We start from the raw sequence: 13507 nt of genomic DNA on the forward strand, positions 1-13507 counted from the left end.
TTTGATGACTATGTACCATATTGGAGAAAATAGTGGCACACTATTTATAAAGTAATACCATTTTTCATAAAACAATACCATGTATAAACGAGTGAAGTATGGTTTAATTTTAGAAAATGATTAGAGTGAAGTAAAGTATGGTTTAATTTTGAAATTAGGATTAATTTCTACAATTAAGAGTTTAAATATTGTATGAAATTAAGGATATGATTTAACGATTCGATTTATGATTCATATTCACATAACGATTTATGATTCAATTATACAAATGATCCAAATTTACGATTCACATAAGACTCATGGTTACTTAAGAGAACATGGTTCCCTCTAAATCATTTGAATGGGAATTTGATGGTTAATGAGTGAATAATTAGGAATCTTAGTTTGGAAAATAAAATATGGTGAATGACTTAATAATCAATCCAATTACAATTGCTATATTATGATTTTAATTATAAAACATAACTTTTCAAAGATAACTTAATACCATTATAGATATCTTAATACCATTGTAGATATCTTACTACCACTTTATTTAACCATAACACCACCTTTGACAACACAGTGCCACACATTTCACAAATGAATACCACTTTACCTATTTGAATACCATTTTTATGTATTTTGAATTAAATTTGAAAATTTTGAATTAAATCATTAATTTGATTAATTTTAATTTTAGGGTGTGTAATTATAGGTGAGAGTTAAATCATGGATAATGATTCGTATAAAATCATGAATTGTGATTCACAATTCGATTCTACTATGTATTCAAATTAATGATTCAAATGGAGAGTTGAATAAGGTGAATGATTGATGATTCAATTCCATTCCATATTGAACTAGGATATTCGGTAATTATGTAAATAAGGATGATTGGATTCATGGTGTAATGTTTTGATTAATTAATTCGAATTATGTACGTGATGTAGTGACTTGGTGTGACTTAATGGGGTTTAGGGTTTGGGGTTTGGGGTTTGGTTTGGGGTATGGGGTTTAGGGTTTAGGGTTTAGGGTTTAGGGTTACATGGTGTAAAATTGTATTCTGTTTTTGAATGCCATTTTTGGGGATGACTGACACCATTTTTGACAATATAACACCATTCTAAATGTATGTTAAACCATTTTTCAGAAATCAATGTCATTGTTAAATTATTAAATACCATTTTAGGGATTGGTAATATTGTCAATTTTGAAGTTAGAGTTAAAATTTTTAATTTTTAATTTTGAATTTAGAGTGATATTTGAGTAAAATGGTTAATTATTTGAATATGGTTGACCCTAAGGTTGATAGATTATTCGATTTCTAATTCGGCATATGAATCAAAAATCATTCTAATGATTCGATATACGATTCGATACTTTTACTTATAAATAATGATTCGATTTCACATCATTCGTATTATGATTTCATTATGATTCGATGGATTCGATGAATTAATTCGATGAATTAATGATTCGATTATGAATCGATTTCACGAATGATTCAAACATGGTGACTCAAGCGAACATGGTTCCCTTTAAATCATTTGAATAAGGGTTTGTAGCTCGATTTATGTATTCGATTTATGATTCATTGTTAGTTTAAAGGACTTAATGATTAATCATAGTTTAATCTATAAAATTCATGGTTTAATAATCAATCCAATTTATAACTTTTATTTATAAATGGTTTATTTATTCAAGTGAACATGGTTTATTTATAAATTTAGTTTATTTATAACTTTTCAAAGAATATTAAAGAATCCCATAATAAAGATAATTTAATACCATATATGTTAATTTAATACCATATATCTTGAATAACACCTTTAAATGAGTACCACTTTTGTAAAAGTAATACCATTTTAATATAAATGAATACCACTTTTTGTAATTGTGTACCATTTTTATGTAAACGAAAACCATTTTGTAATTGTGTTAATTTAATACCATATATCTTGAATAACACCTTTAAATGAGTACCACTTTTGTAAAAGTAATACCATTTTAATATAAATGAATACCACTTTTTGTAATTGTGTACCACTTTTGTAAACGAAAACCATTTTCATGCAAATGAGTATCATTTTTATGGGCCATTTATATGGGTCATGCAATATAACTTCATTTTTATGTAAATGAGTGCCATTTTATGTACATGAATGCCATTTTATGTAAATTAGTGATAAAAAACAACGTATGTTTGGATACTCCAATTTTGAATATGCATATGGGCCTTCGAAATTACGCACTAACAAAGGAAAATAAATTCACAAACAGAACAACCATTCCAATTGAGTAAATAACAAACACAACAACTATTCCAATTGAATGAATTACAAGTCCTTAACATTCGTCATTTCCTCCCAACAACATATTTTGTATAAATCTAGGAACCACCATCGTCGCCTTTGAACCACCATCGTTGCCTGAAACAGGTTGCATAGAAACACTTCCATTTTGCGTAAACGAAGGAAAATGGTTATTATAAACAATAGCAGTGTTGTTGTTGATGTTGTTTAGTGGACGAAACTGACCTACGGAGGAGGAACACCCTTGACAAGAAGACGACCCAGGATGGTACGAGTTTATAACAGGGATCGGATGGCCCATTTGAGACGGATGGCTCACCTCAGAAGGATGGACAATTTGAGAAGGATGACCTATTTGAGTAGGATGGCCCATTTGACAAGGATGGCCCATTTGAGGATGCACCATTTGAGAATGCCCCGATTGAGGAGAACCAAATGTGACATGGTCCACAGACGGGTCTATGTAGCCATCAATATATCCATCGCTAACATATGGTCGTTGTTGTTGATATACACATCCGGGAGCTGAAACAGGCCGGGCATAGTACCTAAAGGAACCATCCAACATTTGTATACCACCAACACTTTGTACAAATTCCTAAAAACAACAGTGAAAATAAAGATCCAACTTGTCCACTTAATTTCCAACAGTGAAACAGACTACTAGACTTAATTTCTGAAAATAAAGATCCAACTGCTAAAACCAAATCAAATCAAATAAGGATCCAACTGCCAAAACCAAACCAAATCAAATCAAATCAAACTTAATCAAATAAGGCAGCTTCATTTCCAAATCAAAACCAAACCAAATCAATTCAAAACCAAACCAAATCAAATCAAATAAGAAGCTTAATTTCCAAATCAAAACCAAACTAACAGACCAACTGCCAAAACCAAATCATTACTTTGAAACTGCCAAAAATCAGAGACTTAATTTCCAACTGCCAAAACCAATTCTTCTGGTTCTATTTTACTAAAATAGACTTAATTTCCAACTAGTGCTATTTTACTTAATTAACTAGCTTAATTGTTTAATTAACTAGCTTAAACTACATAACTAGCTTAATTAACTAGCTTAAACTATATTTCAGACGAAAGATGAACTTGTATAATGAAAGCTTTGTAAATTACCTGTTGGGGTGGCTGGGGATGCACGAAGTTTTGTTGCGGTTGTTGTTGCTGCGGATGCACTATAAGTTGTTGCTCATCAACCTTCTTGCTCTTCCGTGGCTTCCTGGGTGCTGCTGGCTTCCTGGGTGCTGCTGCAGGCTTCCTGGGTGCCGCAGGCTTCCTTGGCGCCGCTGTCTTCCTCGGTGCCGCTGCCTTCCTCGGTGCAGCCTTTGGTTGAGCTGGAGGAGGACATGGAGGACAAGGAGGGGGACATGGAGGAGGAGAACATGGAGGAGGACATGGAGGACATGGAGGACAAGGAGAAGAAGGACCAACATCATTGGTTGAGCTAGGAGTTAGAGTCTCTCTGTTCATTAGTTGTTCTTGGGTAATTGGCCGCTTCAGACGCTCGGTACATGACCTATACCGGTAACTAGTAGTCCTATGGGCCGATCTTGGAGGTATTGGAGGATCTAACAAAGGAAAAACCTCATTGCCATTTTCTTGGACCCCATCTAGGCCCACATCTATGCTTTCAAGGCTAGGACTGCCACCAAAGCCACCTGTTAAACCAGCTGCAATTGCATCCATTGCATATATTCTATCATTGAAGCCTCCTGATAAACCCCGAGAAAAGCTTCCAGATAAACCTCCAACGCTTCCCGATACACCACCACCACCAGCACAACTTCCTTCATGTTCATTCGTTTGTGGGGAATCAAACACCATCGTACGTCGTACCCTAATAGGTTGTAACTGGCCAACGGATGAGGGGGTCAATTCCGTACCACCTTTCTCCAAACACACAGATGACGGGGTACCAACTACTACATCCTCATTTTTCCTTTGCCTGTCAAGCATTGCAATCTTCTCATCCAAACGCATTGCCAACAAGTGAGATATTTCAACAACAACATCCATCGACTCTTTGTAGGTAGCTGCCCTTGAAAGTAAAGGCTCAAACAACACCATTAGCTTATCGTACCTGTCAATATTAAACATTATATGTGAACAACGGATACACAATGACAACATGTACACATTATGAGGTATGTCAGCTTTAATAAAATAATAATTGTTTTAATAAAATAATAATTCTTACCTACACACAACTTCTGTCTTCAATGGGTCGTGGTACATCACCCTGACCTTCGTATGCTTCCTTTCAACATCTTTCCGCCAACGACGAAGTATGTACTTGCCAGGAATTTCAGTCTGGTTATTCAAGTCATAAACCAATATCATATGCCTACACATTATACCGTGACATTCAAAGTGCTTACAATCACAAGATGCTTCCTTGGTAACGTAATTATACGTTGCAAAAAACTTCGTCTTATGCTTCGTAACAATCTCCTTCCTTGCGTGTTTAGGCTTTATCCAAACCCTATCCTCAAGCTCGTACTCTTCAACAGACTCATCCAACATTTTCTTGCTCAAACACCGCACGTACAGTACCCTACTACACTCTCTTTGGACCTCATGAAATTTGGCGTCCGTGTATAATTTCTGGAAAAGTTCCTCAGCTGGGAAACAGGTGACGATTTGCCTTATATTTCTCGCAGTGCTCGTATCGGCCATACTTTCTTCATTTTCCCTTGCCTCCATTGCTTCACAATAAGCCTCAACAAACTCATACAAATGAGTATGCTTGTGTACAAATTGATCAAAAAAGCTGTTTATACTTTCAACTCGTTGGGTCGTCTTCATGCCAGCCCAAAATAAATGCTTCACATACGCAGGAACCCACATGTTCCTTTCCGCATACAACCCTGATAAGATGAATTTCACCAACAACTCAGGTAACTGATCAGTTGCACAGGATCAGGATCACTGATCATATAGGCTGATCAAAGCACTGATCAGGAACATGTGACAAGGGCACTGATCAGGTACACTGATCAGGTGCACTGACCAGGTGCACTGATCAGGTGCACTGACCAGGTGCACTGATCAGGTGCACTGATCAGGTGCACTGATCAAAGAACACTGATCAGGTGCACTGATCAGGTACACTGATCAGGTGCACTGATCAGGTACACTGATCAGGTACACTGATCAGGTGCACTGATCAAAGAACACTGATCAGGTGCACTGATCAGGTACACTGATCAGGTACACTGATCAGGTGCACTGATCAGGTGCACTGATGATCAGGTGCACTGATCAGGTGCACTGATCAGGTACACTGATCAGGTGCACTGATCAGGTACACTGATTAGGTATACTGATCAGGTGCACTGATCAGGTGCACTGATGATCAGGTGCACTGATCAGGTGCACTGATCAGGTGCACTGATCAGGTGTGTGCAAAGATCAGTGGTGGTGTGTGCACAGATCAGTGGTGGTGTGCACGCATCAGTTTAGATTATTTTTTTCAAATTAAATATATAATTCACAGAGACGGAGAATGTACCTTCAAGCCAATCATCATTAACCTGGTACCTCTCCATCACTGTTGCCCAATTTAATTCAAACTTATCACATGTTAGACTATCATATATTGCGCGCTCCAAGTCTACCTTTAAATCGGGGTACTCTACATGCGTTCCAAGCTTCCTACTAAACTTCTGAAGAATGTGCCATATGCACCACCTATGACATGTATTGCTCATGGTTGTTCTCAAAGCCCTCCTCATCGCGGGATCTTGATCAGTCAATATCCCAATTGGGGCTTTACCACCCATACATTTTAACCAATTGCCGAAAATCCACTCAAAAGTGTCACTATTTTCATGCGAAACAAGCGCACATCCAAGTAATATGCTCTGACCATGATGATTCACACCAACAAAGTTCGCAAACGGCATTTTATATTTATTGGTCAAGTACGTACTATCAAAGCAGACAACATCACCAAACTCCTCATAAGCAGCTCTACTACGAGCATCAACCCATAAAACATCCTGCAACATCCCTTTTGCATCTTGCCGGTACACGTGAAAAAAATCAGAATTATCCGCTTTCATCTTCTTAAAATAGTCAAACATTGCCCTCGCATCACCACCACTTGTCCTTGCCTTCCTCACCTTCGCAACCACTTCATTAAGATCCTTCCGTAGGAAAGACATTCTACCTCTACCATTCCGTTGCACCGCCATTAAGTTATAAGTTTGAGCTACAGACATACCAGATTGCGAACATACATTCGCTTGTCTCAACACATGAGGGTTTTCCCTTAAAAACTTCTTCCGGTTATAAGGAATAATCCTAGACTTACTAGGGGTGGGGTGATGATTTTCATGAACCATTACTGCTCTACGTATCACTCACTCTCCTAACTTATTTACACTTGCAAATACATGTACGGGACATTGACATTTCTTAGACTTGCGTACCCCACTCCCAATTACTTCATGGAGTGAATCGGATGCCTTGCGCCTTCTTTCCGGCACACCATAACACTCACAAGTCCACAAACAATTACGCTTCTCTTTCCCGATTCCTTTCTCTTTATCAGAACCAACCACAGATTTCACCGTACCACAACGACGGGCAATACCAAAACCCTTTTGTTTGGCATACCCCCTAAACTGTTCTTCAATCTCCTCCCAACAAGGAAACACCATACCAACCTTCAATTCAAGAACTTCCTCCTCTTCCTCGTGGGCAGTTACTACCATTCGCTTTTTTGGGGTTGTGAAACAATCCTCACCACCCTCCTACAATTACATTAAAGCCAACCCCCATCACAATTACCAATCTCAACCAACCAATTCCAAACCAGAACACACACCAATATAATGCTCAAAAAAATCATCCTTTATAATCTTTTTGGAAATCTTACATTATTATTAATTACCATCAAATTTATAATCTTACACCATTAATTAGCATCATTTCCAAGTTCAGTATTAATTTTAATGATTAATTAATGCATTCAATCATTCATTTTAATGATTAATTCAACAAACAACAAATTCAGTAAATCAATAAATTCATACCAACAAACCAATAGATTAATACCAATCAACACATTAACCAATCGCAATAAATTTCAAATAACGAAAAACAATCAGATTGCTACAAAATAACCAATCCCTAACACATGATTGCTACAAAATCCATAAAACATCAAATATTGGAGTGAAGTGCCATTGAATGCCATTTCCAGAAACATATGAGTGCCATTTCCATGAAAAATCAATTGGATAATTTATAGAACAGATCTAGATTCATACCTCTTCGTCGGAGGAGGATTGTGGTTCATACCTCCATATGAAGTCTTCTTCTTCCTCTTCTACTTCAACCTCGCGACTACCTTCACCAATTTCGTCACCAATTTCGTCACCAATGCCCTCCATTTTTTGCGAAATTGAGAGCAACGTGGTGTTCGAAAAAAATGATGTTCGAATATGGGTTTGATGAAGAAAAAGAGGAAAAGAAGAAGAATGGTGCGCCGCTGCCTTCCTCGGTGCACCCTTTGTATGAATTACAGTGTTCGAAAATGGAGTTCTTCCAATTGGTGATGTTCGAAAATGGTGAGTCTAGCAATTGGAACCCAACACTCAGTAAGAAAGAAGACTCAGCTAGGGGTTTAATGATTGCCAACTCATCAATGCCACGTCACCATCCCGTTTTACAATTTCACTATTCCGTTATCCATTTCCCCCCAAAATTATTTCACAATTACATTTATCTTTTTTTTGGGGGTTGGCATGTATTTGCCAATACATGCATGGCATGTATTTGGACTTCCTCTACTCTCACATGAGTCGCATCAGTACCCATTTCAGATTCATCCACAATATTTTAGATTTTTATCACTTAAATTTCTAAATTATAATACTTTTTCGACCGTATTTATTTAAGAGATACACTTGCCATTTTTAGTAACTTATCAACCCCACCATCTAATTAAATAATATATCTACACCCACCCCCACCCCCACTCCTTAAAATGACATGGTCCCCACTTGTTTTTCTCATTAAAATATTTATTAAACCCCACTTGTTTTATTACTTTATTTCACTCAATTCTTTTTCATAATATCCGTGCCCGGCCAAGTGTATCTCTTAAATAAATACGGAGGGAGTAAGAGTTTCAGTGTACCAACCTTTTTAATAGACCTGATTAAAAGGTGTGCCGAGCCGGGTTCGAGTTGGGCTGCTACCATAAAAATCTGCCCATTATGTCGGCCGGGTCATGTTTCGGGGCAATTTGTGTGTCCAAAACCCGCTAATTCGAGCCAAAAATAGCGGGGTTTTCGAGTCATTTTCTGACCGGGCCAAATTTATAACTAAAATTCTTGTTTTACGTTGCCTAAAACTCGTGATTTTTTCTTTTCAGTTGGATTAATGAAAGAGAAAAAATACATGGTAGAAAATTACCAAATGTAGAAAAGATGTATTTAGAAGAAAAAAAAACTCAAGCAAAGAACCTATGTAACATATCGTGATTCCTCCATATAATTTTGACAGGATTCCCTATTGCGGTACCGCTAATTCCAACTAAGATCACCTTCCTTCATCCGTTTGACGAATTTAACGGTAAAAAAAAAATACTCTTTCTTGTTTTCTATTGAATTTGAAAAGTAATAATTAAATTATTAATCTCAGGCTCTACTATGTTCACCTTATTTCCACTCATTTCAGGAAAAATAAGTTAAGTTTAGATAAGTTTAGGGAAAATAAGGGTTAACCATGTATAAATTTATAACTAAAAGCAGTTCTAATAAATTCAAAAAAGTTCATGAAAAACAAGTGAAAATCAGGTGAATAGAACGCACCCTTAAGCATTCACTTTGTTTTCGCATCATTATGAAAATGGCTCTAATATCAATTGACAGGGCCGTCTCCGGCAATTTGGAGGCCCTGTGCTAAAATACAGATATTTAGCCCTTATATATTTTTACGGGCAATTATTTAATGTGAACACATAATTATTTTATTTATACAAAATATAGAGTCGAATTAATAATATTGTTTAACGTTTTATGTGCGATGGTTTGAGAAAATTGATGTGAATGTTTGATGGACATGAAAAAAACAAATAAAAAGGGGGTAGGGGAAGAATCGAACTCTAGACTGTGCTGCCTCAATTGTTAGTCCTTACCAACTAGGACAAAGATCACATAATGCATAAAAAACAGCTGTTATATAATATTTGTTCTTGGGGTTTAACCAATATAAATTTTTTTTAGGCCCCCAAAATTTTGTGCCCCGGTGCTGTAGGTCCACCTGGGCCTCCCTTTGCCCGGCTCTGTCAATTGATGTAAATATGTGAATGAATGTCATACTTAAATTATTATTGTTTGATTGGACAACCTGAACAATCAGCTCTTGATTGTATGTTTGGTTTGATTCCTTAACCTCAGATAACATAGCTCATCCAAAGAATGATAATTCTCACAAAGACTAAATTTCATTGAACATAAATGTGCCTTTATAGTTTATATAGCCTACAAAACAGACATAAAGTAGGAGTCCTAACTAGCTTAGGAACCCTTAAACACACGAAATAAAAGCAGACAATTAAATCCTAATAATAGTACAACTAGCAAAACCAATCCAACACGCAATAGAAAAGCTAAACCTGAATCCTAATAGGTTTAGGAAACCAACTCTCAATTTTAATTGAATTAGGAAACCTAACATAAAACAAACTGCAATGTAAACTAAGTTCGAAATGAGAAAACCGTCCCAAGTGAGACCAAAAACTCATGAACTAAATCTAATTAAGCAATAAAATACGAAGAGTCTTGAAACGTACTCATCCACGCATCACCTGAGCTCCAATGCCACCTCAATCATGGTCCATGGGTCACTCCTAGGGAAAAAGAAAGTACATTGACATTAGTTTAAGCTTCAGAACTCCAAAAATAACTATCAACAAGGCAAAAGGGCCAAAAACTCAAAAAGTATGTAAAATGTTGACAATGCAAAAACGCCAAAGTTGCAAAGAGACGAGCAGCAATTATCATTAAGAACATTGTAGGCTTGTAGCTCATAGGACGTAATCACACTCATATTATAGGAAATTGTAAAGAGACGAGCATTATCTTGTTTATGATTTTTTCTTGACAAGTGAGAAAGAAAATACTTAGTGCTTGTTTGGTTCACATAGGAATTGAATTCCCATGGGAAGTTTATTTACTTAGGAAGTTCCTTCCCTTGTAAAATTCTTAGGAAGTTGCTTACACTTGTTTTGGTTGGCTTAAGATATTCACTCTTCCTATGAATTAACATGGGAATTGTGACTTACCAAGTGGAGGATGGATAAGCCACTTCCCATGTCCATGGGAAGTCCAAATTCCCTAGGAAGTTCTACTTCCCACATTTTACCTATTTAATGTCAACCAAACAACATGGAAAATGTGCACTTCCTAGGAAGTCACACTTCCCCCTCTATTTACTTGCAACCAAACATCACCTTAAATAACAATACAAATGAGAATTTAAACAAAGTGATGTGGGCATGTGGCAGTTAGAGGAATGTTGTCATACTTTGATAAAAAAAGAAAATATACTCCATACCTATTGAACATAGTAAGCATCATGTGAGTCCTTGAGATTTAATACCAAAGCCTTATCGTTCTTCAGCAAAATATGACTCTGAACTCTTCTCTACTCCTTACAGATATCAGTCTTTGTTCTATTCCGTCCCCATCGTGGATTTCCATTTTCTTCCTTTACAAGTCGAAGGGGGCAGGGAGCTCAAAAGCATTAGCTAATTTCATTATTAATAAAAAGAAGCATCAATGAAGCAGCTAATCGCATACTTCTAGGACATAAACAAAATAGCGCCCTAGAACATTTACAGCATCATACTCGTACAGGAATCCAAAAAGAGGCAGTGAAGAAGAGACATACCAGTGAAAAAGTTCATGTTAACTTGTGCATAATCCCATATGACCATCTAGTTTGAAGGATATTATATCATGCATACCGTAGTCAAAGGTGTAAGTTTGGTCCAATCTAAACGGCACCTTCTCTATTTACAGATTTTATCAAATGAGGATAAAAAATTTCAAAGAAATACACTATAGCATCATTCATTTCAAAAGTGAAGGGGCACACCAAAGTCAATGTTAAATGTTTAGCAAGAGAACATATACAAGGATTCTCCATAAATGATCAGAAATTTCAAATTAATGCAAGACGACTTCATACTTTATACTTACAATACACAGTTCTGAACAAAGTCCTAGCTGTGGCATCTTGAATCAGGTCACAGTATCAGCTTGAACTCCGAAGACAGAAAACTATCTACATCATTTCTGAAGAAAAGAAGGAAGAGCTTCAAAGCATTTATTACTGCCATGTACCATTACATACAAATGGTCTTCCCAAGGTAATAGCAATGCATAACACAGTTCTGAAAGCAAACGAAACCAAAAGATAGGATAAAATGACACAAAGTTAAGTTATAAAGTACGTGCTTCTGAACACATTCCAGATTTAAGAATTAAGACTATATCTTGAAGGTAATATTCAGAAATACTCAATGCTTTGACAAACCGAGTGAAATATCACCAATGGCCTCTGCGTTAATAGACTTCTCATGGAAATCATAACTACCTTATACCAGCAAGCAAGTGTAACCCCTTACAAGAGTAATTGAAATGTACTTAAAAGGAATAGCTTAGCAACCACCTGAAAATGATAAAGCTACTCCCTCCGTCTCATTTTACTTGCCCTATTTGACCTGTTTTTTTTAATACGAGATGAACGGAGTATGTATGTACTATGACTATCTCCTAGTCAAGAGCAGTGGGCGTCTCTTTTACATATCAATGGTAAGTATTAGTAGTAAATTTCCCCTGCATAGCAACCATGAACCAAACACAGAGTTGAAATCATTATTTTAAGAAAAATGTGCATTGAATTGGAAAGGAAAACAAATATTCATACTTGTTTTGCCTTGGTGAAGTTTCTTTGTCAGAATGATGCTTATCTTCGAGCGAAACAAGGCTGCCCAGAAAACTCTCAGTCTCCAAAGATCCATCCGGCAGTCCTTGAGGTGTGAACATCTCAACATTTTCTGACTCCAAATCATACCAACCGAACTTCAAACTGTCTATCTGTAACAAAACTCTTTTCCCATCTACAGAGTAAACAATAGGCTTGATCTGAACACGACTCTGGATACACTCTTGGCCAATACTATATAATCTAACCCATGACTCTTTGTTTTCATACTCCTTCATTACCCACAAATCAGCGCCTTCCAGTATAAAATTCGTATTATTATTAACCAAAGCACACAAACATCCACCCAATTGAGCCAAAAGTATCATCAAATAATTCCCAATTTTATGAACAAATTTGGAACAGTCCATAAGCGAGAAACTCTCAGTCTGAAGATCAAAACTAGCAATGTATTCACCTGTTAGACCCAATTCTTCGGAATTCGCCAAGAAATGTAACGCCTCGTTAACAAGAACACCATGACAATCACTAAAGAGGAGATAGGATGAGATACCTTGAACAGATTTCCACGAATTGTTGTTCAGACTATACATCTGAGCTTCACTGTAGAAAACCTTTTCTTTTGTAAACCCCTGAACCAACCTCAAAATCTTGTAATCGTCGTTCTTACTGTCGTACCCAAACCCAAACAGCATATAACCAACTTTAAGGTTAAGGATTTGATTGAGAGGGAGATTATAATGTGATTTTGTTAGTGGATTGAACAGAAAGATGTCGGTTTTGTGGAGGTCGGCGATACAGATGATACCGTTGCAGGAACCAAACAAGTGGACTGCCTGGGGTTCAAGAGGATGGAGGACCTCCGAGAAACATACGAGGTTTTGGTCGAGCTCGGCAGAGTCAAGACGGGGGTAGTAAAGGAGGAGATGACGATCGGAGTTGGAAATTATGGTTTGATCGAGATGGATTTTGACAAAATTAGGGGTTTTAATCAAGAAATACCAAGATTTGCAGACGCATCTAAAGCGAAGAAGTGATTTAACTGGCAGTTGTGACAGAATCTCGGCGATTATTTCAGTGGGTAGTGCCGCCATTGTTGTTCTGTTGGTCGAGCTTAGTTTTGTAATTTAAATTGTAGGAGCTCTGTAGTTTGCAGATTTGGAATTTTAATTTAAAGCACGGCGTCCCATTATTTTGATTTTTGAGTCGGCGAGATATGTTGCGGGTTCGGG

General features: G+C 36.8%; 2 protein-coding genes across 7 annotated transcripts; both read right to left on the reverse strand.

Moving 5' to 3' along the window:
* Positions 1-2251: 2251 nt before the first annotated feature.
* LOC110806092 (uncharacterized) lies at positions 2252-5287 on the reverse strand. Of its 2 annotated transcripts, XM_056843867.1 has the most exons (4): positions 4507-5287; positions 3426-4389; positions 2520-2892; positions 2252-2411 (listed from the first exon to the last, which is right to left on the reverse strand). In XM_056843867.1, exons 1-4 carry the CDS (start codon positions 5154-5156, stop codon positions 2329-2331), a joined length of 2070 nt encoding a protein of 689 aa, XP_056699845.1. In that variant the 5' UTR covers positions 5157-5287; the 3' UTR covers positions 2252-2328. The 2 variants fall into 2 exon arrangements, with proteins under 2 accessions (XP_056699845.1, XP_021867423.2); XM_022011731.2 differs by having other exon boundaries at positions 2252-2892.
* A 4640-nt stretch (positions 5288-9927) lies between these two features.
* Positions 9928-13507, reverse strand: LOC110806088 (F-box protein CPR1). 5 transcript variants are annotated; one of them, XM_056843869.1, is made up of 4 exons: positions 12258-13507; positions 11528-11623; positions 10881-11033; positions 9928-10173 (listed from the first exon to the last, which is right to left on the reverse strand). In XM_056843869.1, the coding sequence occupies exons 1-2, from the start codon at positions 13367-13369 to the stop codon at positions 11575-11577; spliced, it is 1161 nt and encodes a 386-aa protein (XP_056699847.1). In that variant the 5' UTR covers positions 13370-13507; the 3' UTR covers positions 9928-10173; positions 10881-11033; positions 11528-11574. The 5 variants fall into 5 exon arrangements, with proteins under 5 accessions (XP_056699847.1, XP_056699846.1, XP_021867419.1 ...); XM_056843868.1 differs by having other exon boundaries at positions 10881-11623; XM_022011727.2 differs by having other exon boundaries at positions 10881-12166; positions 12258-13505.

Source organism: Spinacia oleracea, chromosome 4 (genome assembly GCF_020520425.1).
Source record: "Spinacia oleracea cultivar Varoflay chromosome 4, BTI_SOV_V1, whole genome shotgun sequence".
In the NCBI taxonomy this organism is placed as follows: domain Eukaryota; kingdom Viridiplantae; phylum Streptophyta; class Magnoliopsida; order Caryophyllales; family Amaranthaceae; genus Spinacia; species Spinacia oleracea.

Coding starts and splice junctions, on each gene's coding strand:
- LOC110806092 (XM_022011731.2), bottom strand. CDS start 5,156: ATGTGGGTTCCTGCGTATGTGAAGCATTTATTTTGGGCTGGCATGAAG. Junction 4,390..4,506: donor AAGACAGAAGTTGTGTGTAG/GTAAGAATTATT, acceptor TAATATTGACAG/GTACGATAAGCTAATGGTGT. Junction 2,893..3,425: donor ATCCCCAGCCACCCCAACAG/GTAATTTACAAA, acceptor TGTTGTTTTTAG/GAATTTGTACAAAGTGTTGG.
- LOC110806088 (XM_022011726.2), bottom strand. CDS start 13,369: ATGGCGGCACTACCCACTGAAATAATCGCCGAGATTCTGTCACAACTG.